This window comes from Ailuropoda melanoleuca, chromosome 9, assembly GCF_002007445.2.
Source record: "Ailuropoda melanoleuca isolate Jingjing chromosome 9, ASM200744v2, whole genome shotgun sequence".
In the NCBI taxonomy this organism is placed as follows: Eukaryota; Metazoa; Chordata; class Mammalia; order Carnivora; family Ursidae; genus Ailuropoda; species Ailuropoda melanoleuca.
Genome location: NC_048226.1, coordinates 14,436,349 through 14,462,434, shown reverse-complemented (window position 1 = coordinate 14,462,434; position 26,086 = coordinate 14,436,349). Strand labels below are relative to the sequence as shown.

Genomic DNA, 26,086 nt, shown 5'->3' with positions numbered 1-26,086 from the left:
CAATGGAGCTCTTAGTAAGGATTTTTTTTTTCATCTTAACTATCAACCAGGATGTGACACTTCAGTTTTATATATAATTTATAAATTTTGAACAAGTTTTAACAACATATCATCACAGGTTTTTTGAAGTGAAGGAAGATTTGAAAAATCAGCCTCCAAAATAAAAGGCACAAGTAAGAGACAGGGCAGAGTGGCTTGCCTCCATTTTTAAAGATGATATGAAACTTATACTTTAAAAATTACAATAACATGCATTTGCATTGAGTGCAAAACAGGATGATTATAGGAGAGAAAAAAAGAAGAAAAAAATTCCCTCCCATTCCTCCCCACCAAACAACAACAAAACACAAAAACAAACCCCAATCCTAAACCCCACTTAAGAAGCCCCTTACCACTGTAGGGAAAGTTTCTGTGTAAGTGTGGGTCCTGCCAGAGCTCCTAGTTGGTCTACTTTTTAAACACGGCAGGCAGCGGTTACACTAGTCAGCAGCCTGGCAGCTTTGAGAAGGAGGCAAACTGTCGGAGCTCCACTGCAGTTGACCTACCACTTAGAAGCAAACTTTGAAATCAACTGTTGAAAGTTAACCTTCCCTTTCCAAAGGAGGTTTTCAGAGGCTGGACAGTGAGAGCTGATATAATCAATTTTATTATTTTCTAAGTCATTCCTAACTTTTATGATCCTTCCCCCCCCCACCCCCCTTTACTATCTGTCTTTGTGCCTCCAGGGCCAGTGAAAGAGCAGGGCAGATTCTAGATTGCTTTCAGAGTTTGCCTTCTCTGATGATGGATTACCATGTCAATTTAAACGGCATAGGATTAATTTGTTTCAATGATTTCTCTTTAGGCTGAATGCCAGCCATTTTTCTATCTCTCTCCCTGCTCTTCAGAACAACAACCCCCCCCCCCCAAAAGCCTTCTTTCCATATTCTAAGTTAGGAGACAATAATAGAAATAGACAAGTTAGGTGTAATGTTGCAATACAGTTATAGGTCTGAGTGTTTTTATCTCTGCCTAAGAGGCTGAAACATACAGTCAGTCACATTAAAATGAAATTGGACTGAACATTTATTCAATAAATACTTGTAGATAATCCAGTGCCGAGTGCTTTTGACACATAAGGACTTAATTTGTCTTGGATAACAGGTTATTAATATGGCACATTTAAACTTGCCACCTACAATAGGGTTATTGAGATCTATAAGAAACTCAAATGATCATTGGGAAGAATAATTTGAGGGAGGCAGGGAGACTTTTTTTGGGAATGCATATCTTTGTCATACACACATACACACTCATGAGTAAAACATATGTATTTCAGATCACATATGGACAAAAAAGATCAATGAAGTTAAGAATAATTCCATTCATTATGCAGGTATATCTAACCTTTCTCAAGTAAGAATGTGTCAGGGAGTTTTCTCATTTGAAAGGTTTCTAAAGTGCACAAGAAAAATGCTGTTCAAATCCTATTTCTTTGCAAGACCAAACCCATTATGAGGTTGAAAATGGCACAAAAAAAGCACTTAGGTACAATCCAAAATCAAACGCTCCCTCCACATTTTTTGCCTGGACTAACCTTGAAGCCAGATAGAGCATGTTGCCTGTAGAATAAAGGCAATTTAGGAGAAATAATCTATCCCTAAAGTGATTATTGCATTTCTTTCCCTAACGGGAGGTCCCCCAGCAGATGCAAAGGAACAGGAGAGGAGGTTTCTCCTATGGACTGAATGTGCTGAGTAAATGTGGCTATTTGAACGCGGGGCTACATTTCCATCACCCTCTTTTCTTAATTGCCTCTCTTTTTCTCAGCATTCTCCTGCACTGAAATTAAACATCATAGTTCAGGATAATAAATTGCATTCCGAATATGAACACAAATGGATTTTCTAGCCTTCCCCTTTTGCTAAGCCCTCTCAAATGCACAGGCGGGCTTTCTTTGAGAGGGTTCTACTTTCTAAGGACATATGCAATCAGAGGCCAGTGACTGTCAGAACTGGAATCTATGCGATTTTAATTTGTAAAAAAGTGGTTGGTTGTTAACCTTGGAGGAGATCGCGCATCTCTAAGAAACCACATCTTTGAGAGCTCTCCCTGGGAAATGATGTTACACATGAGCAGAAAATCCAGGCAAGAAAGGCTAATTGAATGAAGAGAGAGAATTAGGTTAAAAAATAGAGTACAATCTAGTATCACATTTTCAGTAGTGTAACTTGAAATGAAGGTGTCTTCAAGTCGCCAGTGATGCCAGAGTGTTTAGATGTTGGCCACAGATGGGGACACCTATTGAAATGTGTCTGAAGAAGATTAATAGGGCTTGTCACTGTTGGGAAAGCACTGCTTTGCTGTAAATTTCTACCAGCACAAGATGAATTACCGATGAACGCTCACTTATCAACCCCATCACTATCGTTCGACACTAAATCAAATTGAGAAGTTATCTGCAATCAGAAAATTTCTTTTTAAAATAGACATACACCTTTAGGCCCCAAACCCTTTAATAATCCCACTCAGAAAACAATTCCCGAGCCCATGATGCTTCTTAAGCTTGAACAAAATCATATCTTAATAATGAATATATTTTTAAGTTCACATGCAACAGACCGCTAGCTAGTCAATAGCAAAGTCTGATAGTATTTTGACGAGGATATGAAGGCTTCTTGGAAGCCCGCATTTAATATTTCATAAAACGCATTTTCTTTGCTTTGAGATATTTCTCTCCCTTACTTGGAAGGCAAAGAGGAGAGTGGGTTTGCTGTTTTCCTGTTCGAAACCCTGTCCCTGTGAGCTATTTGTTATCTAATCCTTTGGTAAGATAAAATTATGAGAGAACCACAAGTTTAGGTAGAGAAAAGTAGAATAGGATTAAGGGGATAATGGTGATAATTGAGGAAGTGAATTTATTCTTTTACGATTTAACAGTGTCTTATGTCTAAGGTGGCTTATTTGAGAAACAAAACAGTGGCATTATCTCTTTTATTATCTGTTAACCAACTCCAGGCATCCGGAGGGTTTCCAACCTAGGAAGAATAATGTTTTAATAAAGCCATGAACCCATGAGGTTTTATCGGGTTCTGCCTGTTTAAAAATGATCTTGTGTGCATAACCCACTTGATTTTTACTGCAATCCTTCCCAGGCAGATATTTTGAATTCCCATTTTGCTGATGAGTAAACTGAGACTCTGAGAGTTATCCAAGGCATGGAGCCAACAGGAGCTCAGCCAGAATTCATAACTATGTTTCCTAGGTTCCTTTTGGGGCCTCTTTACTGCTAGTCATTATGTACATGAAGAAGAAGTTGATGATGGTGATGATGGAGTGAATAGCAGGTAACATTTGCTGTAGACCACAACTATGGGAAACATATATTCCACTTCATTTACTCTCAATACATTCCTTTAAAAAATATTCATTTTAATCTCTATCCAGCTCTCTGCAGTAGACACAGTTATTTCCATTATCCAAGTGAAAACCCCCCCAGAGTCTTACAGAGTTTAGGGACTCACCTGAAACTCACATTGCTACTACACTGGGGACAAGTTATTCAAGTCCAAGAAGTCTACATTCAAAGCCCCTGCCCTCTCCTATGCTCCTGTTCTTAACTGTAAGGAGTCTTCAGTAGCATGGAGTGGTCACAAGAAATCCCACTTATTTTTGGGATCTAAAAATCCCTCAGACTCTGAGGCAGTTTGTCATAGCGGAATAGACCCTGGTTTGGAAACAAGGAGACCTGAGGTTAAGTTCTAGCTTTACCAGTTACTGTGTGACCTCAATGTCTTTGCTTTTTATGTTCCTCATCTCTAAAATGGGGCGGAGTCAATGAAACTGTGGGCATTGGTTTTGGATGTTTTCTTCTGTCATGGTGCCTAGGGGGAATGAAACGAGTGAGGAACGGAAATGGCAGCCATGTCTGAAGAGGTGAGTGGGGATGGGGGATGTGTAGGGCACTTTGAGAAGGTGTGGCTTCCATCCCTCAGACTGGAGACACTTAGCATCGGACAAGGTCTCTGCTTTCTTCCTCTCTGCTTCCAGAGGGCAGTGAATACTTAAGACAATGATCGTTCTTTAGAAAACCATACAATTGAAAACTTACAAGAAAAACTGTCCCAGATAGAAGAGGAAAAACCTGAGGTGTGGAGCAGTTTAGGGGACTTATGTAAGGTCACCCAGCTGATTGGTGACAGGGAGAAAGTGGGCTCCTTTTCTCTCAGCCCCCTAAACCAGCAATCCACTCCCATGCCCCCCCCCCAAAAAAAACCCATCTTCCTAATGCTATGCTCCTTATTCAATGAAAACATACTTTAGATCATCTGGTCACATCTCCACTATAACTTTTACTCTATTTTTGATATGATGGGCCACGTGGGTTATTATTGGTTGCACTGTGATATCTTCCTGCGTCGCTCCCACAATAACTTTTCATAAAATCTTTTAAGTTAGCCAGCCAAACAGTCGAAACAGCAAAGAAGAATCACACAATAATAAGACTATGCCACAATCTCCATTAGGTCACTATAATATTCCGATCTGTATTTATTACAACCCTCCTCTGATGCTTACATAACCAAACTTGCTAGATTTATATTCCCTAATGGTTTCACAATGGGAAAAACCTGTGTTTTTTATCTTCCTTTTCCTGTCCCAAATCACCCTTTCACATACATTTGCCTGCTTTTGGACCCCCTGTCTGGGTTTCATCAGAAGTTGCAAGACAAAATGTGCATTATTAAGAAATATAAATATTTTCAGAAGCAATCAAAGGGATGAAAGATTGATTCAGCATGTAGATTGGACCTAATTCGAAGCAGCTTTGTTCTAATGAGGGCTACTGGGATAGAGTCAGGGAGCTGTTGTGGCCACCAGTTGGAAATTCCGAAATCATTAGGATAATCGTCAGAATTTCTCTTGCTAGGTTTGCTGGAGTATTTTTTGCAAGGTGTCTGCTCTAGTCTCTGGGCTGTGCCACCTTCTTCGTTACCCTTAGGGACTCGTGGTTGTTATCTTTGAGAAATCATGACTAATTCCTTCTCTTTAGAGTTTAGATCAGTGAGTACCTCCCTTTTTCACAACTCGGAAGTTGGCTTAGCATTAACTTTCATAAGAACATTTTGGCCTGGAGGCATCTGTATTACAATTTCTTTCTTGGCTTCATAAAAGGTATCACATTATCTACCTGGCCAATCTCTATTGGCTTTCAAAATAGAGACATGGAAAACCCTAATAAGCCTCATTAGGATATCTGCTTTAAAAACAACAGGCTGCCTCATTTAGCATGTTGCTTTGAAATGTCCCAGCAGAGCTGGGTGGTCACTGCTTGAATACAGGTATTGCTAATTTGGGATCTTTGTCAGTCTGGTAGCTCTGAAAAAAAAAAAAGTGTAATGTGTAGGTGGGATTTTAATACACAGGGGATCAACCCCTGATTGTTGTATTTTGTTTTTGTTTTCCTTCTTTCTCTCCTTTAATCCCACTTTTTGTCCACATGGCCATGTGTGAGAGATGGCTTGATTTTCTTGATATGGTTCAGCCGTCCACAGCTGGAATTCCAAAGAAGACTGAAAATGTCTTTAAAATCAACGCAACTCAGGGAGTCTCAGAGAACAAGTTTTCCTTTGTTGTAGGGTATAGTATTATTTGCTGTAGGTTTTTTGATATACATTCTAAATTAGGCCTGCAAAGGCATGCTTCATCTTTAATTCATCACTCTCAGCTGAAAGAGATTAGCAATGTCTAGCACGCACCCCTCGTATGGTGCTGACCTCATCAAGTATGGCCTGAAATTAATTAGCCTCATTCATTCCAAATGGAAAAGGATAATGGAGCAGCATTTTAGAGATGACCATCACAAATTGTTTGCAGCATATTTAAAAGGCCCCTATTTTCAAACCATGTAGATTAAAATTCTTTCCAGGGCCAGAGTTATCAGGGACTCAGAGCATAGCCCGGTCAGGTTTCGTGTATGTATGTTTGTGTGTGCGCATGCGTGTGCGAGTGTGCGTGCCTGCCGAGTTGTTTATTGTATGAGTGTTAGAGCCTGTGTATAGATGTGTCCGTGTTTAGCTGGGTTTGCTGCCTCGTATGACACCTGGAATACTTGACCAGCAAAAATCTGATGTTAAATACTGTTTTAAAGGATGCAGTAATAGAATACTTTAGCGGATCTTTTTTTCCGTGTGTGTGTTGCAATGAAGTGGATATGCCCGCACAAACTTTGCTATTTTCCAGTAAGATGCTATTCATCCTTTAATTTAGAAACAGAAAAGCTTCTTAAAGAAATGCTCAATTTTTCTATTTTGAGTTATTTTTGAAACTCTCTATGACTTTTCCCAGTCTTTATTGTTTGATCATATTTCAAAACATGATTGAGGACTAACTGGGATTAGGGAATCACTTAAATTTACCATCTTTCTAAGATTAGCTGATTTTTTTCCCTTTTGGGGATTGACTAAGGGAGGCCAAATTTTTGAATATCAAAACTGCTTTCTTTTCTAGCCAAAAAAATCTTGACCGGACTTCTTTGGGATTCTCAAAGATGTTGTAAAGTTTATTTTTATGAGCAGTCATTTGGGGACTACAGATTAGAAGAAGAAGGAAAAAAAAATGACATTTTCTGTTTTTAGGTTTTAATTTTTAAAATAACATAAAAGGGGGTAAATTTATGAAAAGGTATTACTAGTATTGGGGGGAATTTTATCTGGTGAACATTTCTTAAGGAAAAAAAATTAATCCCAGAATAACTTAGTTTAGTTAAATTAAGAAGTAGAAATTCAAAGTAATGTAACTTGAAAGCTTCCATTTAACTGTTAGAAAAATGCACTTTTAGGCAAATAATCTTTTTAGGGCGCATTGTTATATTAATCTCCATATGCAGGGTACTTAAGTTTATTTCGTCTTTGAATAAAAGAGAAACTGGAAGCATGTTGCCCCTATCTCTGCAAATGTAGGATTTAGAAATTTCTCTAGGCTCGCTTTTGCCTAATTTTCTCATCCCAGAAGGCCCCTTTATCTAATGGGCATATATCATTTATATGTACAGGAACATCAATCACAAACTGTGAACCTATCATTTTGACATAAAAGATCTATCCTTAATGGGGCGCCTGGGTGGCACAGCGGTTAAGCATCTGCCTTCGGCTCAGGGTGTGATCCCGGCATTATGGGATCGAGCCCCACATCAGGCTCTTCCGCTATGAGCCTGCTTCTTCCTCTCCCACTCCCTCTGCTTGTGTTCCCTCTCTCGCTGGCTGTCTCTACCGCTGTCGAATAAATAAATAAAATCTTTAAAAGAAAAAAGATCTATCCTTAAATCTCCTCAAACCTCTAGCATATAATTTGAGGAAATGAGCTAGTTTAAAGTCTGGGTTTCTGACTTCTGGGGGATGAAATATAAAAATGCAGGAAGCTTAAATTATACAAATTTGATTTTAAAGTCACAGTTTAACTGAGCCAGTGATAAAAGATGATGCAGTGCAGATCTTGAAATGTCGACAGAAATAGATAATGTTGTTAATTATCATCTGGTCAGTTTGGAATTTTGTGGTTAATAAACACAGTATGAAAGAAAGAGAAATATTTGCAAAAGTAGCTTGACTCCTTAAAGCATGTTGTCCAAAACATAGTTTCCTCATATTTTTTTATTATTAAGACAAAGAAATGCATACATTGTGTAATATTGTTATTTGCTCAAATACTGAACAGCATGTCTCAATTTTTATTAAAAATTTTTTTTTATCAACTGAGGTGAATATGGCAGAAAACCCATAAATACAAGGATTAAGGCTGCATGAAATTTGAGTTCATTCAAATGACAAACCCAAAGTAAAACCCAGATGAACTTACCAAATTTCATTTGCTATCCACCTGAAACTATAAATCCTCTTCTGGCATTTGAGAGTAGAAAGGAGGTGCACTGAAAATTCAAACCAGGTTTTCCTCAACCTGACCCAGACTCACTAACTTTTAGGTAAACTACAATTGTGTTGTGACTTCATAATGAAACTTTCATCCCACTTTAGCTAACGATGAATAGATGATGGGTTGGGGAAGAGAACCAGAAGATGTTTTTGGAATTGCTGTTTTGTCTTTTTTTTTTCTTCACATTTTCTATAAAGTTCAGAAGTAGGGAAGAACAGGGTATGAAGCAAATTTTCAATGATGTATGTGGAAAGATGACTGCATAATAGACACAGAGGGGGAAACTGACCGTGAAATATACATAGGATTTTTAAAAAAGGAGAATCCCGGCAAAATCCTGTAAACCAACATTTCTTGAGTGCTAACTGTAATCCGGCACTGTTTTAAGCACTATACATGTGGCCATTCAACTTGGTTTACCATAATAGTACCAGACAAACACTATTATCTCTATTTTGCTGATAAGAAAGAGTAGGCGCAGGGAAGTTACATAACTTGCTCTGCGCAAGGTTACACCGCTCTGAAGGGGATCTGAACCCCAGAATGTCTAGTTCTGGAATCTCCGCACTCCAGCACAGCACCATGCTGACCCTGCATCGGAAATGCAATTACCATGTTGTTTGGAGAAGAAACAAAAGAATGGGAGAAATATTTTCCTATTTTTTAAACTACTGAGAACAGTAGTAAGTTTAATGGGGAAAAGCTCAAGTAGGGAAAGCTCATTCTAGTCTAACCTTATCCCAGAAGAGGGAGGGGAACTGACATCGCAAATCTCCCATAAGTCTTTGCGGAGCTTCCATTTGGAATGTGACGTAAGTAGGATACCCTAGGGCTGAGGAGATAGAGATAAATGGGGTAGAATTTTTTTTTGAAGATTTATTTATTTATTTTAGAGAGAGAGAGTGTGTGGAGGGGGGGGCAGACAGGCAGAGGGAGAGGGAAAGAGAGAGAATCTTTTTTTTTTTTTTTTTTGTGATTTTATTTATTTATTTGACAGAGAGAGAGACAGCCAGCGAGAGAGGGAGCACGAGCAGGGGGAGTGGGAGAGGAAGAAGCAGGCTCACAGTGGAGGAGCCCGATGTGGGGCTCGATCCCACTGGGATCACGCCCTGAGCCAAAGGGAGAGGCTTAATGACTGAGCCACCAGGTGCCCCAAGAGAGAGAATCTTAGGCAGACTCTGTGCTGAGTGCGGAGCCCAACCCAGGGCTCGACCCCATGACCCTGAGGTCACTACCTAAGCCAAAATCAAGTCTGACACTTAACTGGCTGAGCCACCCAGGCACCCCTGGAGTGGAATTTAAAGAAAAAAAATACAAGAATGACCCAGGGAGAGATTGTGGAGGAAAGATTAAAAAAAAAGACCAAAAAACAAAAATGAAATAAGTAAAACTTGGAGAAGCATTAGTTAACGTAAAACTCAACAGGATTCCAGAAATATTTAGAGGAGAAATGAAGGCCTAAAAATGCCATGAAGGAGATAGCAAATAGGTAAAAAGGAAAGTCTAAGAGAAAAGCAAATTAAGGGAACTCGGATTTTTGTCAATAACTTGCCAGGTCCATAATGAAAGCTACATTGTCCTGGAATCCTGAAGAGATTTCACAGGAAAGACACATTTTGTTCCCTGCCTTGTGTAGGTTGACTTAAAGACAGACTGAAAAAAATATGGTTTAAAAACTGCTTTATATAATATATAATGTAGATACATATGTTATATTTATAATCTACAATCATAATAACGTGGAATGCCCTATAATCTTTATATTCACGTTCTCATTTAATCCTCACGATGAGTAGCAAGGTATCTATTACCGTCTGCACTTTATAGATATGGAAATTGAGTCTCAGGGAGGTTATGTTGCCTGTCTTGGGTCACACAGCCTGTAGTGTCCCCGCAACACTGAGTGTTCCCAAGCCTGGACTAAGGCCTCCCAGAACACCACACGAGCTTCTCTCGCACAGCATCCCCAGGACTTTGCCCAGAAGATGATGTCATAAAACAACTGGTTTTCGGCCAAATTCATTACGGTGCATTACCCTCAAGGAACGTACCGATAAGAACACATTATGCCAGAATGAGACATAGCCCAGCTTCTGAAATCTGGCTGGCATCCTCTAAGAGGTGGCCCTGTCTGCTCAACTCTTGCAGAAGCTGTGCCTGTTAGGTAAACACCCGGATGTCGGCTCGGGTGTGGGAGCAAATGATAGATAGATGAACATTCAAAAATAGAACGCATCTCCCGGAGCAGGCCCCAAGCCTCCTGTGTTTACAGGCCCCCAAATGAAATCACCTGGCTGTTTATAGGAGTCTTAGTGCTGATGAAAAGACAGTTACGCTCCAAACTTTTCCCTGCCAAAGGAGAAAAGTTCCAGGTTCTTTAAAAAGTATGTAAAGCATCTGATCTGAAAAGTGGCAACAGCATTTGGGACCAATTACCCAGATTAAGAGGCAACAATGCTCTGTTTACACTTCGTAGCCGAGAGCCCTTTGGCTCTGGCCCACAGGCTAGAGATCACAAATTACACAAATTTCAGCCTAACTTGACTTCTCTTTTGACCTAGGTGTCTGAGTGGAGAGAAAAGCAGATAGAAAAGCCTTGTTGCTGTTTGCCCTAAGCTTCAGCAGATGGGGAACCGAATGTTGTCTTCCAGGTAAGACATTTAGTCTTACATTCCTGCAGTGAAAGCAATGGATTCTTTTATCGCTCAGGGAAGGGTCTGCCTGTGCATGATATCTCCGGATACAGTTTTTCAGTCTGCTACCCTGCCAACATCATTTTTGCGAAAGAAGTTAAAAAATAAAGGCTCCTTGACATCTTTTGGTTAGTTAACCATAGCTCTCCAGTTCAGCTCCATTTTCCCGAATCCCGTGGATTAATCAGTAACAAATGGTAGATCGTGAAGTTATGCCAGCGCCGTGCTGCTGAGCGTTGGTCAGAGGTAGATGGCGGCCAATAAAGCCATTGTGGGCAAAAAAAAAAAAAAAGAAAGAAAAAAAAGAAAAAAGGAGGCACCATTTGGTCAAAAACTCAGAGGCTGATAGGGATTTGAATCATTTGGGCTTGAGATTAAGGTTCCTCCCTTTACAAAGGTGGACCAGTCCCCACTTGGCGTAACCCTGATAATTCCAGAAGTTTCTTCGAAAGTTTTCGTCTTTCCTTTAACATAATCCTGATGTTAAGGGCTTGACCTTGCCGGGGGAAAGGAACCACAAAGGTCAAACAGCAAGGAGGAGAAACGGGAGGCACAGGCCTGCCAAACACAGCGGTGTGGAAAAGACAAACCAGTATTTTACCAGTAGGCATAATGCATATGTGTTCAGAGATTTATAATCTGATCATTCTAACACCACATTTAGACCATCGCATTGGAAGCATCCATAGGCAGGGACTGAGCTCTTCTTTGTCAAGTTCTCTAGATTTGGATGGTCGTTTAGGAGAAAACAGGATGGAGGTGGCGATTGTGGAGTATTATGGGAATCAATGTTCAAAGCATTTTTCTAACTCAAGAATCCAGTGTCCGCTTCATGGAGGCTGTCTTCTGAGACAACTCCTATTTGGTGGCATTTCCAGTCCCCTCCCATGTCCACACATTTTTCTGATAAAAACTGATCAACAATCAACAGGGATTTTTCTGACCCTGGTTTATCTCAATAATTTATCATTTTCTGCAGTGTCAGAGCTTCCTGACATTTACAATTAACTCACAAATTAACTTAGAAATGATAGTAAGCTCTCAGCTAAATGATCTAGTGGCCACTGGGGACCAGACCAATTTTCTAGAATAAGGTTAGGACTAAGCAGCTCTGGAACAATGCTGAGGTTGGTTGCGTAGAAATAGTGATTTAAGTGTGAGCAGGAATCTAGGTAGGAAAGGGGAGATTTTATCTGCCCCTGATTCCATTAGTTACTTGGTCCTCTGATATTTCTTCATCTGTAAAACAGGGGTAACTGGTTTTAAAAATGTTGCAGAATTCAAGGCTCCATAATGGAATCGAGAAGTCTTGAGTCTTTTCCTTTGAAGGAAGCTTGGCGAACACTGGTCCAACTTCTCACCGATGCCAGAGGTCTGGAGATAGGCAGACGGCCAGGCTGACATGGATTCAGCAATTTGTAAGAGTTGTAAATTTAAGGTAGGTAGCATGAAAATGTGAAAGTCTGGGTGAAGGCTGCCAGACAGGGTCAGCCACCTAAAGACATGGGAGGGGCGGGGCTCACTCTCCCCAAGGCTACCACTGTTGGGAGCTTTTTTTTTTTTTTTAAGAGATTTTATTTATTTATTTGACAGAGAGCAAGACAGCCAGCGAGAGAGGGAACACAAGCAGGGGGAGTGGGAGAGGAAGAAGCAGGCTCGCAGCGGAGCAGGGAGCCCGACGTGGGGCTCGATCCCAGAACCCTGGGATCACGCCCTGAGCCGAAGGCAGATGCTTAACGACTGAGCCACCCAGGTGCCCCAGGAAGCTTTGTTTTTTAGAAATTTTTGTTCCTTCTATGGGAGCAAAAATCTCTCTCTGGAGCCTTTCTGTTGGGTTGGATTCTGTCCTCAGAAGCAGCACAAGTCAACCTCATCCCTCTACTATACGACAGACTTTCAGACACTGGAAGATAACTTTTGCCCTCCTCACCACCTCAAAGCCACCAGTTTTGTTTTATTGGCAAAATTCTCCAGTTCCGCACACGACCGGGACTCAGAGGTTTTCTTTTCTTCGGTTGGCCTCGGTGTGCCCGATTCTCTTAAGAAACGTCCAGCAACAAATAAAATACTTAGAAGTCTCATGACCAGCACTGTCCACCACGTCATGTGACGGGCTTTCAACAGAGCCCTGAGTCAGGAAGGAGTCAGATCCGTGGAGTCAGATCTCAGCCATCTAGGGCTTGTACAGGGGATTTATTGCATTTAAGATCGTCTCATGTTTATCCCCATTAAATTGCATTTTGATTTGGCTTTTGGGTAGCTTATAGAGTCTGTCTCTCTCATCTTTGGTTCCTTTACAAATCGACTGGCAGGTTTTTTACAAAGTTGTGTGCTGTTGTTGTTGTTGTTTTGTTTTTGTAAGTAAGCTCTATGCCCAACGTGGGGCTCGAGCTCACCACCCCAAGATCAAGAGTCGTGTGCTCTACTGACTGAGCCAGGCAGGTGCCCCTCTTTTACAAAGTTTTGCCCAATCATTGATCTAAATATTGTAGAAGCCAAGGGTTTCTGGAGCTTCTAGGGTCTTTGATGTCACTAGTCATTATGTTGAGAACAGTTACAGGTTTATTTCTTCAATTAGCTCATAAGCAGTGATGAATAGTAGGGTTTCTGGAAGTAGATTTGCCTGGGTTTAAATCCTGGGTATCCTGATATACCAGGCGTGTGGTGGTGCGCATGCGGATTTAATTTGTCTGTGCCTCAGTTTCCTCATTTGTACATGGGGATGATAATTTAACTCTCACATATGGTTGTTTTGATGATTAAGTGAGTTAATATACGTAAGGCACTTAGACTAGTGACAGGCACGTAGCATGTACTATTTATTGTATAAGGGAAATAAATCAAGACAAGGTCCCTAAGGATAGGGACCAGTATCTCATTTATAGCTGTATCTCTAGAGACTAGTACTGTGCCTGGAATATATTTGGGGCCAATATATTGGATAAATGGACAAATGAGTTTCCGTAGTGTTCTGGACACTGGTACAAACAGGCAATATAATCAATGCTAGGGTTTCTAATGCTAACAGATTTTCGATATTATTATAAAGATCTTGACTATGGAAAGACGTTGTGTATATTCAACCTCAGACCGTCATTGTGGTGGTTATTTTGCTACTGATTTTTCTGTGAACGATCATCAGTGTCACCTGTGTCTTTCTTGATGCTAATCTGTTGTCTCTGGTTAGCATGGAAGGCCAGGAGAGTCACACACGTAAGTCCAGTCTCAACTCAGAAAAAAAAAAAAAGAAAAGATTCTGCTCAATTTGCTTGCACCAAGCTGAGAGGGGACACTGTGTATTTTTAGCATGAAAAGAAGCTTAACCAAAGAATGCTAGCGTTCTTGAGTCAGATCTTCACGTTGTTTAAACTTTTGCAGATTCCCCAGCGTTGGGCGGACTCATTCAAAACTACATGCTCAAAAAATTAAATGTCTTAAACATCAACCAGGGCAGGGAAGTTCCTGCATTTCCCTAGCTTCCCATTACCACCCAAACTTCAGTGCTGACATTAGGGTAGGTCTTGATTTAAGTGCATAGCAACATAACGCTCCCCTGGGTTCCGCTTCGGTATATTAAATCCGGTTCTCGTTGGACTGAAAATTTAAATCTTTCAGAGATCTCTTTTCCATGTAATTGCCTTTGAACTTCCGTCCATGCTAACTTTAAACACGTTCGGTATTTTCCTCCTCCTATATGAATACAGTCGAGCTCAAAGAAGGAAATTCACCAGTGTTTTCTCCTTTGTATGTGTTCAATAGGTACCCTTGAAGCAATTACCTACTGGGAGACGTGGGAGGAGCCACCCTGTGGGAGCAGGGGCCCCCGGTAATATGATACGTGGTTGTTGTGTGTGTAAAGTGCTAATACTTTTGACAGCGACCGTCCTAAAGGGGTGTAGCAAGTCATTTGAAATTTGTACACAGACTGCCCTATCCATTACGCATCGCCCATATCATACCCATAATCTCCCAAGGCAGATATGCTATTACACTCAGCGGGCCAAGGTCTGCCTGTGCTTATATACACACAACTCCCACTGACTCTGTGCCACCGAGGCACTTCAATGGGAGTTGTCTGCGGCATAAATTTAGCCCGGGACCGTCACAACCACAGCGGGCACAGCTAAACAGAGAGACCTGGCTGTGTGTTAAAAAGGCTGAGGAAGAACAAAAAAGCTGCCAGTTTTCATAAGAAATCTTATCCCTAGAGCATTAAGAACTGTAGCCTGACGCTCGCCACGCTATCCTCGTCCCACAACCTGCTGATCCCAGGCTGGGACTTGGAAGAAGCTAAAACAGAGGGGCCGTTAAAAAAAATGGTCTGCTACAGGGCATAAAACGATGCTTTGCATCCAACCTTAGTATGTGAGGGAAGATTCACCCCATCGGTGATCCTCAGAACATTTATTTATCAAAATGTAAAGGAACATCTTGGAACCAGGACCCTCTTTAAATATAGAATATTTAAAATACAAAGAGCAAGGGTACAAAGATGCCCCACTTTGGCGAGTTACTGGTTTATCCATTTGAGTCACATGGGGTCCTGGGTGTTCTGATAAGTAACATACGTAGCGTCATGCTAACGTGAGAATTGCCCTGTTAGTCACTTCATGGTGCCGTCTGCCACTTAATGTGATTCTCTGGGAGCTCTTTCTTGGTCTTTCACACATCCCCACATCATACCTTATAAGTGACCAGGTGTCACTGACCTCAAGCATGCAGTAAATTTCAGGGTTTTAATTTCGACTCTGAGTCCCTGCCATTGCCAACAATGAGGCCTCCTACTCCCTAATCATGACAAATGCTGAAGTCTGGTGAGCAGAGCCTCTGTTCAATTCCTTGCTTCGTGTGTCTTGGGTATGCTGCTTGACATCTCTAAACCCCAGTTTTCTCGTCTGTATACTGAGGTCAATAATACCTTCTTTGTGGTGATGCTGTGTGGACAGGACCAGATAAGATGTGTGAGGCACTCAGCACAACATAAAATCTGTTGAATGAATGGATACTGGTGTCATACTGTATGATACACAGAAGGCACTCAATAAAATCCCCCTCCTCCTCCTCCTTCCTCTCTTCATCCCCACCACAGTCTCATAAGCTGACGTTCATGCAAGCCTATGTATATTAAGGAAAATACTGCCTTTAAAGAAAATAGCTTAATTAAACAGTATTCCGTGAATGACAAATGACCACACATTTAACAGAGCACATTTAAAGCTATACTCATCCTTTGATTGTTGTTATAGAGCAGATAAGAATGATCTATTTAAAAGGAAAATGAAAAAATAGAAAATAAGGAACCAAATTAGACATTCAGTCAAGTCTGATTAATGGTTACTTACAACAGAGATTTTAGCTGAGTATAGGGTCCTTGCATCTCCGTTAATGTACAGTGGTTAGGGATGACCATTTTAAGAAGTCGATGCATAATTCATTCACAGAGATTTTCTTTCTTAGTTTGGAAAGACCAAAAGTCGGGCACAATTCTGTTAATGCTATAAAACTGGTATGTTTCATGATAATGAATTTAGAGACAGAAAACTGTCTTTGTCCTGAATAAATGTAGCTTTCCTGTCATTTCTTCATTTTTTTTTTTCATTTCTTCAATATGAGGACCCTAGTTGGGAGTAGAATTAATCATGTGTTAAAAAATTACATCACTCTAAAAGACTTCCACTTATACTACAAAAGGTAGTCTAGGTCACTTTTAAAAACGAACGTGCTCTCAAACAGGAAAAAGTGCAATAGGTTAATTTGAAAAGTATGAATAATTCAACACAGAATCATGCATTTCTTTTTACATATTTTCCCATATAAAACTGTTGCTTTATCATTGTTAAGTGAACTCTCGTTGGTGCATGTCACTTCCTGAAAGCTCTGCTAGGAGATGCAGTATTGTGGTTAGTGGAATAAAGTAACAACTGAAGTTTAATAGGTTTGGAAAGAGCACGTGCTGATCCGTGTGTGTGTGTGTGTGTGTGTGTGTGTGTGTGTACGAACAGACTTCTTCCAGTTCACAAAGTTGAACTTGCAGTTAGAAAAGGTTGACAGTGAGGGCACCCGGGTGGCTCTGTGGGTTAAGCGACTTGGTTTTGGCTCAGGTCATGATCTCATGCTTTATGGGATCGAGCCCCAGGTCAGGTTCCTTGCTTGGTGGGGAGTCTGCTTGAAGATTCTTTCCCTCTGCCCCTCCCCCCACTGGCTCTCTTTCTCTCAAAGTAAATAAATAAATCTTAAAAAATAAAGAAAATGTTGACAGTGAAAAATAATTGAACAGGATTTGTACAAAGTTTAGGGGGTTTGCAGAGCTTCGTGCCTACGAATTTGGTAGTGAGATGACAGTGCAACCTCTCCTACCTGTGTAATCAAATGAGCAAAAATACAAGATTTGCTCGTGTAAGTTTAGGTAGTAAATTAAGCTCTAAACGGAAAATAAAATTGATACGCACACACTCCAGTTAGACCCGGGGAACTCCTTAGATGTTCTTTGTCTTATCCGAGATAATAGAAAAATAGTAAAATTTACAGTTGCCTTGTACCTTCCAACTTCACTTCCTTCTCTGTGGGCCTGACCATATGGCCTCTCACGTCTGGCTCACGGTGCGTCGGTGAATCTTGTTTAAGAGACATTCTTTTTACGAAACGAGGTGGTCCCCTGGCTTAGCCACAATTCGCCTCCGTTCCAGGGATCTCTCCACTCAGCCCGGCGGGGGCGGATCATGGTATCATCACATCAGCCTGCACGGAATCGATTTAGGACACTACGCATTTCCTCAAAAATTAAATTCCCCATGAAAACTTAACAGGACCAACAAGGACATCAGAAAAGCGTTTTGGGAAAAGTGCCAGAAGTTGAGCGAGAGGGAAGGCAGAATCCTTGGTATCAGGGAGAAGGGGAAGAGGGTCAGACGGAAAGAGAAGCGAAAGGAAAAGCAGGGCAGGAGGAGAGACACGAAGGAGAGAAGGGACCTAAATTAGAACAAGAGGCTATGTTTATTAATAACCTTGCTGACCCACAGGCCCCTGACACAAAATACATTAAGTATTGTTGGGACACTCTGCTCTGTCACTGCAAGGAGGACCAAATACAATAGTGTGGGAAGCTGCAAACTTTCTGAGAACAGGTGAAAAAAAGAGCCACCACAACAGAAAAAAGCCAGACGAGGGCGAGGGCACAGACTCACCAGCTGGAGCTGTCCTGCAGCCTGGGTTCCCCAGTTTTACTTTCCTGCAGCACCCTCTCTGGCTTCCATGCTTCCAGCAAACTAGAATGGAAAACACACAAGACAGGTTTTTTCTTTGCTTGCAAAAATAATACATGTCCATTGCAAAACATATGGAAATTATGGAAACATGTGAAGGAGTAAATAAAATCAGACTGCAATCCGGAGGCCTGGGTGGTGCTCAGTCGGTTAAGTGTCTGCCTTCTGGTTGGGTCATGATCCAGGGACCCTGGGATCAAGCCCCGCATGGGGCTCCCTGCTCAGTGGGGAACTAGCTTCTCCCTCTCCCTCTCCACTGCCCCTGCTTGTGCTCTCTTGCTCTCTTGCTCTCTCTGTGTCAAATAAATAAATAAAACCTTAAAAAAAATAGACTATAGTCCCACTACTTCTTCCTCTACATTTTTTTTTTTTAGAACGAGAGAGAGTGCACCCACGCACAAGGATATGGGGAGTGGCAGAGGGCGAGGGAGAGAGAATCTCAAGCAGACTCTATGCTGAGCTTAGAGCCAGAGGTGGGGCTCGATCCCACAACCCTGAGATCACAACAAGCTGAAATCAAAAGTCCTAGACTCCACCCACTGAGGCACACCGTGCCCCTCCTTTATGTTTTCACCGACATGTACAAAAAGTAAGATTGAGGCCCTGCTATCATCCACTTGTCTGTGATTTGGTTTTCCTTTTTTTAAGATTTTATTTATTTATTTGTCAGAGAGAGAGAGAGAGGTAGGCAGGTGGAGAAGCAAGCTCCCCTCTGAGCAAGGAGCCGGACATGGAGCTTGATCCCAGGACTCTAGAATCATGACCTGAGCCAAAGGCAGACTCTTAACCGACTGAGCCACCCAGGCATCCCTGTGATTTGGTTTTCCCAACTGACAAGTCATAATAAGTTTTTGCTCCTGTGTTGAAACTATTATAAAGCATGATTTTTATGTTGGCATCCTGTTTATTTGTAGGTATTATAATTCAGTTGACTTCTAGTTAGATATTCATGTCATTTATTAACTTTTGGCCTTTATAAAATCTTTGTGTGCATCTCCATTTCTTCTGGAAATTACTATAAGCAAAATTCCTGGGTCAAAAAAGCTATTTTTTTTTTTTTTTGGCTAAGAGTTGCAGAGCTGCCCTACAAAGTGTTTATGCCAATTTATATTCTCACCTGCAGTGAATAAGAATGCAGAATTCACAAAACCATCAAGTCTCCCCCAAAGATAAGAAACTTAGAATCCTATTATGATTTGTATTTCTTTGATTTTTTTTGTGATGTTAACTTTCATGTTTCTTGGCTATTTGGCTTGTTTTGTGAGTATGTAATTTGCCTGTTATTTACACTTTTATTTATTTCAAAATTTACAAAATTGAGTTTCTGTTAAATTGTAAAACTTCTTTACATGTTAAGTTTATTAACTCACTATCACTCACTGCAAGCATTTTGTCCATTTTATCATTTGATTTTTAATTGTTAATAGATTTTTTAAAAGATTTTATTTATTAGAGAGAGAGAGAGTGCGAGTGGGGGGAGACACAGAGGGATAGAATCTCAAGCAGACACGAGGTTCGATATCATGACCCTGAGATCATGACCTGAATTGAAGTCAGGAGTTGGACGCTAAGGGACTGAGCCACCCAGACACCCCAATTGTTAATGGATTTTTTAATGTATATGTTTGTAAATCCAAGCACATAAATATTTTCCTTTATTCTTTCTTCCTCTGCTTTTATGTTCAGAAAGATGTTGCACATCCCAGTGTCAGATAAATATTAATCTACATTTTCTACTGCTTTTGTGGCTCTTTTTATTTTTTTTTAAAAAATGTTTAAATCTCCTCTTTGTTTGGAGTTTGTTTTGATCTGTGTAGTAAGAATCTATATACAACAACCTCTTTTCCTTACTGATCTAAATCTTGTATGTTATTTATTGGGCCTGTTTCTGTATTTTTCTTTTTCTTTCTTTCTTTCTTTCTTTCTTTCTTTCTTTCTTTCTTTCTTCTTTCTTTTTTTAAGATTTTATTTATTTATTTGACAGAGATAGACAGCCAGCGAGAGAGGGAACACAAGCAGGGGGAGTGGGAGAGGAAGAAGCAGGCTCCCAGCGGAGGAGCCTGATGTGGGGCTTGATCCCAGAACGACGGGATCACGCCCTGAGCTGAAGGCAGACGCTTAACGACTGAGCCACCCAGGTGCCCCTGTTTCTGTATTTTTCAATTTTATTTCATTATCTTCATGTCTTCACTGCTTCTTCTGCCAAAACCCTCCCTTTTTTATTATTACAGTTTAAGACTATGCTTTCATATCCAGTAATGCAAGTTTGTCGTCCTTACAATTAGTTTTCTGGGTTACGCTCCCCTCTTTGTTATTCCGTAAGAACTCATCCAGTTCAAAATGTGCATGAGTACAATTTATACATTAACATGTGGGCACTTGAAGTCCTTAATACTGAGTTTCCTCGGCTACAAGTAAAACATGCCTCTCGTTTATCTTTTCCTGCAAATTTCTGCCAAGTTGTAGTTTCTTCATGTAATATCTCACTATAGTCTCAAGTTTATTGATTGTTGTTGTGAATACTGTTTCTCTATTAAATTTTATAACTGCTGAGGGAAGTTGCCTACTTACATATTTTTATTTGGCATTTGCCACTTTTCTGCTTTTTGTTCACAGAGTTTGCCAGTTGACTCTTTTGAACCATATAGGTAAATGTTATCAGCTGCAAATAATGATAATTTTGTCCTCTTCCTTGAAATGACATAATTTCTTCTTCATTTTTTCCCTGTCCTATTGCAAAAGATTAGAACTTTCAAATTATTTAAAAATATTCTTTATTGGACACGCCTCCAATATTTTGCTACTAAGTAAGAGGGCCTGAATACATTGTATTTCTGAAGAACTCTAGCTTCTGGAAAGTGTTTTTGGCTTCAAATGGCAATCTCCCTCCCGAACCTTCTGTTCGCTGGCCCCCTTGGATATCTCTTAGCCCTCTCTTCCCAGAACTGAACAAGTCTTACCCTTTTCCCTTGTTTTCCTTTTAAAGGTTTTATTTATTTATTTATTATTTTAGAGAGAAAGCGAGAAAGATTATGAGCGGGGGGGGGGGAGGCAGAGGAAGAGGGAGAGAATCTCAAGCAGAGTCCAATGTGGGTCTTGATCTCAAGACCCCGAGATCACGACCTGAGCTAAAATCAAGAGTCAGATACTGGGGCACCTGGGTGGCTCAGCCAGTTAAGCATCTGCCTTCAGCTGGGGTCATGATCCTCGGGTCCTAAGATTGAGCCCACATAGGGCTCCCTGCTTGGTGGCAAGTCTATTTCTCCCTCTCCCTTCTGCTCCTGTGCTCTCTCTCTCTCTCAAATGAATAGATTAAAAAAATCTTAAAAAAAAAAAAGAGGGGGATGGTTAACCAATGGAGTCACCCAGGCACCCCAAGTCTTACTCTTTCATATGTAAGAATGTTCTATTTCTATGCAGACAACCTCACTGCTTACCTACTCGATGCTTCTTTTCTTAATACCCACATTTCTCAGTCCAACATATTCATCACAAATCAGAACCACTACTGTTTTAGTTAATACATCATAGGAAACGACCAGGCTATTTTCTGCCAACTTGAAAGTTAGTGTCTTATGGGAGAATTTTTTTTTCCTTTAATGTTTACGTTTTAAGAAAATGCTGAACTATTTTCTCACGTAGGAATTATTTCATTTGAATTTGCTGACTTTTTGCCAGCAAAAAGCAAAAATAACCTGGGATTTTGCAGGTGCCATGCGAAGAAGGTCGGTTCCATGGGTTAGATGGGTTAGAACAATATGTAAAAACAAGACTGAGAAAAAGAATGACAGGAGTGGTTAGCAATGGCGGGGGTCACCTATGCGGAGGGAGAAGGGTGAGTGCCTTTGGAGAGGGGTCAGGTCTCACAGCCGTGGGAAGTGGAACGGTCTCTCTATCATTCTGAGACTCCATTTCTGCAACTCTACATTTGGGGTCATCACCTGTTTTGCAAGTATAATGTAGGAATGAGTGACGGTGAGTCTAAAGCATCTGGTAGGACACTTGGCACCTATCAGGCACTTGCTAAGAAAAACGGCAGGCTTCTGGTGAGATTTGAAGGCAGGATGACGGACCATGTTATAGATAATAAAATGGAAAGAAAAGACCTTTCCCTGCTACACAGTTAACCTCAAGCATGCTCAAGAATTTCAGGATTTAGGGGCGCCTGGGTGGCTCAGTCGGTTAAGCGTCTGCCTTTGGCTCGGTGCACGATCCCAGGGTCCTGGGATCGAGTCCTGCATTGGGCTCCCTGCTCAGCAGGGAGTCTGCTTCTCTCTCCCTCTACCCCTCCCTTGTGCTCTCTCTCTTGCCAATAAATAAACAAAAATCTTAAACAAAAACTTCAGGATTTAGCCAATAGGCAGTGCTATATGTGGGGTGAGTTCCAAAGGTTCCCAGCCTTTGCCCAAGGCAGTGGAAAAACTTAGTCCTTCTCTTTTCTATCTGGGTTGGCCCTTTCTGTGAATGCCAAGCATCACTGGACCCCGCTTTCCCTCCTACCCTGATGGAGCATGAGCTCTGAATGTTTAGATTTCAACCACCTCTGAGCAGGACCAGAAGGGCTCCTCGTTTTGATAACATTGTAAAATAGTCATTGAGACCATGTGCCTGGCATTTAAGAACTTCCTTGTCACCTCGCCTTAATTTTTCCAATTTGTTAGCCTGGAAAACGCCCTTATTAGTATCAAACTTAGGTCTTACCAAGGCAGGATAAAGTTTTTCTTCCATCTTTCCCTAAGTGAAGCTTGCAATCTGGATTAAGTTTTTTTTTTTTTTTTTAACCTGGCGGGAGGTTTCTGTATTATTATTGTTTAAAGTCAATTATCTTTTACTTCGTGTTCTTTTTCTGTTGTTTATTTTATCTGTCCTACTCTCCCAGAGGGGCAGAATTAAGGCCCCCATTTGGTTTTTATTAGTGTAATCAGTTAATAGCTCTTCTATAATGCTTTACTTATTGCGTTAATTTTCTGTAGTTATGTCCAGCGGCAGCTTCCTGGAAGACCACATTTAAAAAAAAAAAAATCTAACATTTCTTCTTTAATGGGTCCACTTAGCATTTATAGTTTTAGCTAAGATTATGGAACACTGTTGATTTACAAGATTATTGAAAATATATATAAACTGCAGCTACTATTTTAAATATATCTGTGGTAACTCTAAAAATTCCACGAGTATGGTGAACGTACAAACACTACCCCCGGTGTTTCTGTTGACATGGCTTATCACACCAGTTCTTTGGATTTATCTGGAACGTATTAGAGGTATGGGTGGATGCTGTTCCCATACATGGTGCCGGTCACTGTAGTTCTATTGTGTCAATAGCTAAACTCTGCTTCCCAGGGACCACTGTCCAATTGCTGGTGAGGTGTTTTCTGTTTTGTTTTGTTTTGTTTTTGTTTTTGTTTGTTTTGTTTTGTTTTGTTTTGTTTTTAAATATTCTCCACATCCAGAGCAGAGCCCAGTGTGGGGCTTGAACTCACAACCATGAGATGAACCCCTGAGCTGAGATCAAGAGTTGGACGCTTAACCGACTAAGCCACGCAGGCGCCCTACTGGTGGGGATTTTACATGGACGCTGGTACTGAGACAGCAGTCCTCAAATTAAAGGGGAGCTTCGGAGCAGAGCACGGGGACAAACTAAGTTACTTGAAGGGTCACAAAAAAGAGATTAATGATCAATGTGATAGTTTGAGCCACCATGGTCTGAAGCATGTACTGAAGCAAAGAGAACATGACTCAGTGGTTGGCATCATGTGTTCTAGACCCGTCTGGGACACCAATTAGCTCTAGACCTTCTTGAACTGGCTTTAGACCTACCTTGGACATGAACTAACTCAACTAGCTCTCAGGGCTTTCAGGGCTTCAGTTCCCTCTTCCGTAAAATGAGAAGTTGGGATGAAGGTTCTAGAGTTCCTCCTAGCTTTCACTGTCTCTGCAATGTTCCGTCAGTTTGGCTCTGTGTGCATTCTCAGTGAGGAGGAATCTCCAGCAGGTGACTGAATCAGGATTAGAATGCCTTCCAGTCCTTGTCAAGTCTCGAGAGATGAACAGGGCACTTAGCACAAAATAGGGGCCCATCAATGCTTTTATAATAAATCCATTTTTATGGCGATGCCTAAGTGACATTCTGTTTTGGAGAACTGTCCTTGGTCCCGCACAACGGCTCTGAGCGGATGTGGGAAGAGCATCAGAGGGTAAGCCACAGAGCCCCGCTGTGGGAACCTGGGAAAGTCACTTCCTCTCCTTGGGTCTTTTTCCCTTCATTTGTCAAATAAAGGGGGGGGTGGTGGAGAAGAATCACCAAGGTAGCTTCTAACTAAGGAAGTCCGTAACCTTGTAAGAATTGGCTGCTGTGTAAAGCAAATGAGAAGGTTCAGATGTTCCCCCAACATCCAGTGCCTAGAGCAGCTGGAGCACGTTAGCTGCCATTTCATGCTTGCTGGGAAGCAGGACATGGGCTTGCTATGGAGAGGGGCTGGGAAGGAGAGGACAGAAAGGAGATCTGTGTGCTAAGGGTTGGCTGGAAATTTTATGCAAAGAAGGAAATGAGGTTTCCTAGGATTGCTTGTTTCTGAGCTACAGAATATATCCAGTGCTGTGTTTAAAACAGTGTGATGTCTAGTTGTTAGCCCAGTACACCACCTGTTTTGTCTGCCTCCGTACCCTGCCAGGGCTGGTGATGTTTGAGAACTTTCCTTCCAGGCGGTGTCATAAAAGCGGGCAGTGGAAGGCCACACGACAAAGTCAAGACAGAGCATATTTGAAAGGAAGAGGGAAGAAGCCCATCTTCATTTCAATGGAAGTATTTTTAAGGCATTTCAAGGAGGAGTCTGAGAAATAATTACAAAGTTTAAAAGGGAAGAATCTTGACTTTGATCTGATTTTCTTCCATAAAGCAATTAGGTCCATCATTTTTCAAGGGCTAAGCTGAACATTCTAATGGCTGGACCCAAACACTTTCATTTGTGTCTTGGGACTTCTAAATTCCAAAAGAAAAAAAGTTTAAAAATGTATTAAGGTGATTTTTGCAGAGGGATTAATGCATAAAGCATTTGCTGGTCAGCTCTCGTCAAGTCTACAGCACCACTGTATAGCTGAGATTAAGAGCTAGATGTAAGTCGTGCAAGAGTCCAACTAATAGCCGAACTAAGAAATCTATAAAGTTGATTTGATGAAAGGAGAAAAACTGTCAAGGTATGATTGGAATTTTCCCTTCCCATTGCCCATGGGGATTAATGGGAATGTATCCTCTACGAATTTCTTCCTCACCAGCCTGGTCCACGGGATAGGCATTCAGGTAAGGAGAGGATATTTGGTATGTGTTATATTGATGTTAGATGTGAACGAGTTAAAGATTTAACGCTGAGCTTAATGGTTTCCTTTAGCCCGAGACTGGAGACTCTCACGTGCTATGCTCGGAGGAAGTCTATAGTGCACACCTTCCTACGACTTCCATATGCCCCAGTGGAAATAGAGCAGGAGTGGGGCTCTACATAACCCTAATGATATCAGGTAGGAGCCCATCAGGGAGTTGTTTAAGTCTGTCAGAGCATATTCAAATACAATGCACTCACATCATCAAAAAGGGTACATCAGTCTGCCTGTCTATACGTTCCTTTCTGATATTAAATTTGTCCAGGGACTTTTCAAAATTACACGCCACCTACCTGTACTCCCTCCCTTAGTGAATAAACATGCCGAAGATGTGGAGAGCAAATCAGAATAATGCAATTGGTGGAAGTCCTATAATTGAAATCATTATTGCTTAAGACACCATCGCTTTAATCAGCCCGATCATAAATCAGTGCTTTTCACAAGTGAAGGTTTAAAATAAAGTGCTGTTTAAACCAATTGGGTCTCTTAAAAGGCATGATGCAATTAGGAAGCTCCAGAAAATGGATAAAAAAGTGGTTTCTGAACAGATACACTAGTTCTAGCATTTTATCTTCCACTTAATTTTAAAAAAAATTACCCAGCCCTTTCTTAGAAATTACATATTGGAGGCCTGTAATGGCCAAGCCTTTAACCCATTAAAAAAATTTACTCCCATGAACAGTTAATATTTGACGTTTAATTGCTTTTTCTTGTTGGAGAGGAAAATCTGTTTCTTTCCTTCCTTTCTTGATTGACTTTTCAAAAATCACCTTGTGAGCTATAAAGATGGAGAGGAGTAATTGATTTTCAAAAACTCAGGTGCAGCACATGTATTCACATATGCGT

At 41.0% G+C, this 26,086-nt stretch overlaps 1 protein-coding gene across 8 annotated transcripts in view; it reads left to right on the top strand.

Moving 5' to 3' along the window:
* Positions 1 to 26,086, top strand: part of LOC117803728 — a 132,488-nt gene that overhangs the window by 9,618 nt on the left and 96,784 nt on the right. For 2 of the 8 annotated variants that reach the window (XR_004627711.1, XR_004627708.1), the window contains exons 2-4: positions 10,473 to 10,562; positions 11,882 to 12,042; positions 25,252 to 25,378. Coding sequence is in view for 1 of the 8 variants with exons in the window: in XM_034667916.1 (XP_034523807.1) it covers positions 25,038 to 25,163; positions 25,252 to 25,378 (253 nt within the window). In the remaining 7 variants the exon portion in view is untranslated. Of the gene's footprint in view, positions 1 to 10,472; positions 10,563 to 11,854; positions 12,043 to 24,568; positions 25,164 to 25,251; positions 25,379 to 26,086 lie in introns of all 8 variants that reach the window. The other 6 variants (XR_004627713.1, XR_004627712.1, XR_004627710.1 and 3 more) reach the window with 5 other exon arrangements.